Raw genomic sequence first — 6004 nt, 5'->3', positions numbered from 1 at the left:
GGAAGGGGTCGAGTCGGAACCCATGATTTTTGGACGTTCATTGCTTTTAATCTATTGGCAGTGGCTGTTACTCTGTGTTTGATTTTTCTTGAGTTGTGGAGCTGTGTGCTTCTTGCTTCTTTGGCTGTATTGTGTTGTGTGTTGTGGTGTTTGCTCTGCTGTTGAGATGGGTGTGTCTTGGTTTGCTGTTTAGATGCAGGCATAGGGCTGAGCATGGGGGGGGCGGCGGGGATGGGAATTTTTTGACCCCGCACCCCGCTGATAAACCCATGCACCTGCACGGGGCGGGTGGGGATGGGGCGGAGTTGCGGGGCGGGGATCCCCACGGGTTATGCCTCAAAAAATTGGAAAAAAAAAATAGAACCAGATGTGCAATAATTATTATCTCTCTTTATTTCCAAGAGTTCCCTCAGAAACCAAACAGAGACCGACTACATTTTTGAAAATGATAAATTGTTAATATTTGGCCATATAGCAGAGAAATGTAACACATACGTAAGCCTCTCCCTTCTTTTCCTGGAGTTTTCTCGGAAACCTAACAGAGACTAATAACTATAAAGAGAGAGAAAAAAAAAAAAAAAGCAATACAATGTCTGAACCAGAGAGAGAGAATAATTCTGTCGGATTGGCGCGTACAGAGAACCTTGAGAGGGAGAGGAGCAGCAGCAGAATGAACCCTACGCACCTTCAGGGTGGGGAAATGAGAGTCCTCTAGTAGATCGACTCTGGTGGCGGTGAGTGGAAGGCGGGGACACAAAATATCGTTGAGCGGCGTGTGTATGTCCGCGTGGCAAAGAGAGAGGCGCAGGGAGAGATGAAGTAGAATATTAAATGGCTTTGGTGATCTGATAATCCAAATAAAACCCAAATTTCAGTTTGTAAAATTAAATGACTGTGTGCAAGAGAAAAAGTAAAAAATTGAACCTGTAGTTGCTTGAGACGACTGCGGGTGTGTCCCGATGTCCGTGCGTGCGGGGATGAGGGCCGTGCTCGTGCAGGCCGTGAGGGCGCGACGACGTGATGCTGGGATTTGCTCGCTGCAGCACTTAGAAGGAATGAAGGATAGAAGTTAGAACTTAGAAGGATAGAAAAGTCAAGAAAATTTAAAGGGGCCAAAGCCCAAAGGGCTGTAATTTAGCCTGCAGGCCTGGCCTGCTGCCTGCTTGTTTTTTTTACATTTTTCTATTTTTTTTTTTTTTTCAAAATCGGCGGGGCGGGGCGGGGACCCGAGAAATTTCAAGGGCCCCCCCCCCCCTCGCACCGCGCGGGGAGCCCAAATAAGCCCCCGTGGCCCGCACCATGGGTGCGGGTTTTAGGCGGGGCGGGTATTGTGGGGAGGGGCGGGTTCTGCGGGGATTTGCTCAGCCCTATGCAGCAGGCATCCGGGTTTTGTTTCTTGTTGAACTTCGAATCCAGTTTTGATTGGAGTGTAGTTTGCTGTGTTTGGTTATAAAGCTTTTAGTTCATCAAAAGCAAAAAAATAATGACGTCCATGATTTCCGATGATTTCCAGAACCCTTGATTTCTGGTTTGTTTCTGCACAATGACTTCCATGATTTAATTTGTGTATTCTTATCCTTTTCTGGGTGAGTTTGAGTCGCTGTGTGTGGTAAAAGACAATGAATTGCTTAATGCAATTTCGTCGATATGTTGGTACTGGCTTGAGAAAACGACAAATTGCAAGACCCACATTTTATAAATTGGTATATCGGTATATAATTTTTTTTAATTTCTTTTTATTTAGAGTCGTTTATTCTAAAACGACTCAAATTTATTTTTTTTTTTTTTTAATTTTTCTTTACTTAGAGCTGTTTTAGGGACCTTAAAACGGCTCTAAAAAAAATAATGATTTTTTTTAAAAAAAAAAAAATTAGAGCCGTTTTAGGGTCCTTAAAACGGCTGCAATTAATTAGAGCCGTTTTGATCCAAAACGACTCCAACCGATTTGAGCCGTTTTAAAAAACGGTTTAAACCGGTTTGAGCCGTTTTAGTCCAAAACGGCTCAAACTGAGATTTTAATACGCTAGTGTTGAGCCATTTTGAAAGCGGCTAAAAAAAAAGGGCGCAAAACATTTTGAGCCGTTTTAAGACCTTAAAATGGCTCCAAAAAAAAGGGCTCAAAAAGCCCTTTTTTTTTGTAGTGTAGAAGAGTGTAAATTAAGTTCTCTGAGTTTGTTGTGTGAGTTCTGCGTTCTTGTAACATTGTTTTCTTGTGTGAGTTCTTGTAATGTAAGACGGGGAAGTACATATATATATATATATATGAAATGCTAATTCGTAGACGCAGATGTGATTTATTATTTCCTCAATGATATTTTTGTTATGTCAAAAAGTTATGGGACGTTCAACGTAAAAAGATTTTGTTTTCAATTGGCCAATTTGGCCCATCCTCGTATCCTACAGTCATAAGTACTACCAAACATTCAAGGACCCTAGTTACATGATAGGGCCACGTTGGTGCTTCTACGATTGCATCATATAACAATCACTATACGATCAATTTGCGAGATTTTCTAACATCATACGCTACGGAGGAGTTGCGAGGCTATCCGATATGAATCAAGATTCCTTCAAAAAAAAAAATTAAATTTGAATTTGAATTTTTTGAAAAGTTAAATTTAAAATTTTTAAATTGTTAAATTTTAGTCATACTTACATTTAACAGTTCACAATATATTAACAGTCACAAGAAATAAATACTAAAGTAATAAAAATTTAATACCTCAATAATTAAACTGGAGAAAAGTAGAGAGAGAATAAATGGCAATCCTTAGACCATCTCCATTCTCCGGAGACACAGAAATTAAGAACGGAAGAGGATGAGTAGAAAGAATGGGGATCCGGATCCCCTCAGATTTTAAGTAATCTTAGTTCCTCAAATTTCAAAATCGCAGCCGTTTGTTGCATCTAAGGGTCTAAAACGCTCAAGTTATATTTTATCTTATCGAGGAACATGTTCATATATGTTTGACACAAACAGAAAAGAATGATTGAAGGAGAGGGGAGGGGAGGGGAAATGAGTTACTAAACAGGGCCTTTGTCCGGATTTTGAATGGTTAACCCAACCAGCATTTATTAAAAAAAAAAAAAAACCCAATAAGCGTGTTTCTCTCCCTAAAATTTTCATTTCCCCCCACCTTTCTCTCTCCCCCAAATTCTCTCCCTCCCCCTCTCCCACCAAGCAGCGCCGGCCACCATCCAGTGCCTCCGCCCACCACCAAGCAGTGCCGCCGCCCACCATCCGGCCGATCTCTCTCAACCTCACGCAGTTTGGTCGCCTCCACCACGACACCACCGGCCGTTTTCCATCGACGTTCGCTCACAACCACTGCACGCTGTCGAGTGGGATAGTAGCTGAGAAACAACAACCTCAATGGAAGAAAATACCCGGTATCCTACCTCAACTATTTTTGCACGGGTATTAAGACCTGGTAAATGAGAGCTCTTTTCTTTTAATTTGTTTCTTTGTTTCTTTTTCTTTTTTCCGTTTGATTGAATTCTGTACAATTATTGTTGGTTTGGATTTGTGGGTCTCTTTGTGGGAGATGTGTTCCACGTTGTGTAGCCGATATGTTTGATGATTTTCTCTCTCTTGATCTCTGAAATTTTCTGGGAATCTGAGATTTTCCCGAGAAACCCAGTTGGAGTAAAACAGACAAAAGAAAATGTTAAGACTGGAGGTTCAAAGTTGGCTCTAATTGTATGAATTGGGTAGGTTGGAGGTTTGATTGTGTTCAATGGTGAAAGCACCAAAGTTAAGGGTTGATTTGATTGGAAGTTTCAATCGGAGAAGCGGATGATTCGGGAAACTTGAGCTTTGGGTAATGTTCGGTGGATGATCGATTTTGAATCTTTTTCCCCATATATTGCTAGTTTTTTTTTTTTTTGTTTCCGCTGATATACAATTTTTGGTTTCCGTCAAATTTGGTCCAGACTCGAGTTTGTCTCCTAAAACGTAAAAACTTTTGGTTTTGGTCTTGAACATAAAGCAGGATAAAAAGAATCAAGGGGAAATTTCCTCAAGCAATAGTTGTTGACTTCTCCGGTTGAACAACAACATCGAAGATTGACTTTGCATTATTTGTATGTACAAAACCTAAACCCTTTTATTATATTCATTCCCCCGGCCCTCCTCCTCCTGATCCGTTTCTTACCATTATTTTGTCTTTATACTTTTATTATACTCTTTTAGTCCCTCCTCCTCCTCCTCCTCCTCCTCGGCCCACTTCAAGCCTTCAACTTCTTACTATAGTCTTGAACACCAAAATCGTGATGGGAGAAGCTAGTTGCGTCCTCGAGATTCAGAATGGCGACGTGGGCCTCCTAGCCAAGATGCAAGAGAGGATCTCCAAAATTAACCCATTGTTACGAGGCGAACCCCCCGCCGATGAAGACTCTTGTATCTTCAGGCTTCCTCCGAAGTTCAAGGAGATTCAAGGTTTGTCGTACGTGCCCCAGTTGGTCTCCATCGGACCCTACTATCGCGGCAAGCCTGACCTTGAGACAATGGAGGAGCTCAAGTGGCAGTACCTTGCCTACTTAGTCAACAGTACCAAGAAAGACTTAGAGCACTACTTGGAAAGCATTCGTCCACTTGAAAAGAAAGCCAGAGACTGCTATGCCGGAGTCATCGATCTCAATTCCGACGACTTCCTCGAAATGATGGTACTTGATGGTTGTTTTATAATACAATTCCTTCGATTCTCTTTCTCAGTTGGAAGGGGAGAGAGACCGGTCGTGGAACACCACCCTCTCGGTCGGATGCATAGGGTAATGTTACCAAAGATCTACGCGGACTTGCTCTTGCTTGAGAATCAGATCCCGTATTTAGTTCTGGAACAGTTATTTGAAATTTCCATGATGTCTTCGGGGGGGTATAGCTCGACCCTTATCCTTTATCGGTGTAAATGTTTTTTCAGCGATACTGGGAACTCGATACGACGGAGACATGTCTAGGTTCTACGAGCTCAAATACTTGCATTTGCTGGATTTAGCTCGGTCAATTTTTATCCCACCCGATGATAAAGAATTGCTTATGGATATTTGTGAAGGATTCCCACTAGAATACCGGTACAGGCCAGTCAATACTATCCCCTGCATCTCGAAGCTCCGCCGTGCAGGGATCAAGGTCAAGCGACGTAAAAAGGACAGCTTCTTGGTAGTAGAATTCCTGCGCGGTGAGATTGAGATGCCCAATATAATTCTTAATGATTTAATGTGCTCTTTCTTAGTGAACTGTGTGGCATTCGAACAATGCCACAACAACAGTTCCAAGCACTTTTCGGTCAACGCCCTTTTTTTGGACTGCCTTGTGAATACTGCTGACGATGTTGAGTACCTTTGCGACCACCTAGTCATTGAAAATTACATTGAGACCGACACCAAGGCTGCTAGCTTCATCAACAATTTGGGTAAGGGCTTAGCCTTTGATTGGGATTACATCCAGTTCTTCAATTTGTGTTTCCTTGTCAATGAGTATTATCGGAATAGGCTCAATAGGCAGTGGACGAGCTTAAAGCGTGAGTATTTTGATAAGCCATGGTTGTGGATTTCGGGATCCTTTGCCCTTGTGATCTTCTTCCTTTCTTTTTTGCAAACCTACTACACCATACATCCTAAACACTAAACCCTTCCTTCCGCCTCCTCCTGCCCAATAGAAACTGCATGTTCGGTGACAGTTTCGAGAGAATCATGAGTTTTTGAGGGTGTGCTCTTGTAGTTTATTGTTTCTCTTTTGAGTTTTTGTAGCTAGTGAACCGATTTTGCCGCGGGTAAGTTCGATTCTGAGCTTGCTAGGCTAAACGTTAAGCGTACAAGACTACTGTAAAATGCTTGTTAATTTGCGGAAGCAAAGGTGAATTCACTAAAATAAAAATGTCTTTCTTGGCGTTTATTATTTGTCATGAAGCAAGTATTAAAGGTCAAGTAACCATTCCTGTCTTTTAATTCCTCACCTATTTCTAACGTCACAGCTTTGAAGTCGAAAAAATTTATTTCGTAGCAC

The 6004-nt window shown here is 41.8% G+C and overlaps 1 protein-coding gene across 1 annotated transcript; it reads left to right on the top strand.

Annotated features, from left to right (window-relative positions):
- The first annotated feature begins 4272 nt into the window (after positions 1-4272).
- LOC133872616 (UPF0481 protein At3g47200-like) lies at positions 4273-5626 on the top strand. Its single transcript, XM_062310190.1, has 2 exons — positions 4273-4675; positions 4920-5626. The coding sequence occupies exons 1-2, from the start codon at positions 4273-4275 to the stop codon at positions 5624-5626; spliced, it is 1110 nt and encodes a 369-aa protein (XP_062166174.1).
- Positions 5627-6004: the final 378 nt, after the last annotated feature.

Source organism: Alnus glutinosa, chromosome 7, assembly GCF_958979055.1.
Source record: "Alnus glutinosa chromosome 7, dhAlnGlut1.1, whole genome shotgun sequence".
NCBI classification, from domain to species: domain Eukaryota; kingdom Viridiplantae; phylum Streptophyta; class Magnoliopsida; order Fagales; family Betulaceae; genus Alnus; species Alnus glutinosa.
Note: the sequence above shows the minus strand (reverse complement) of the source record. Positions and strands in the feature narration are given on the sequence as shown.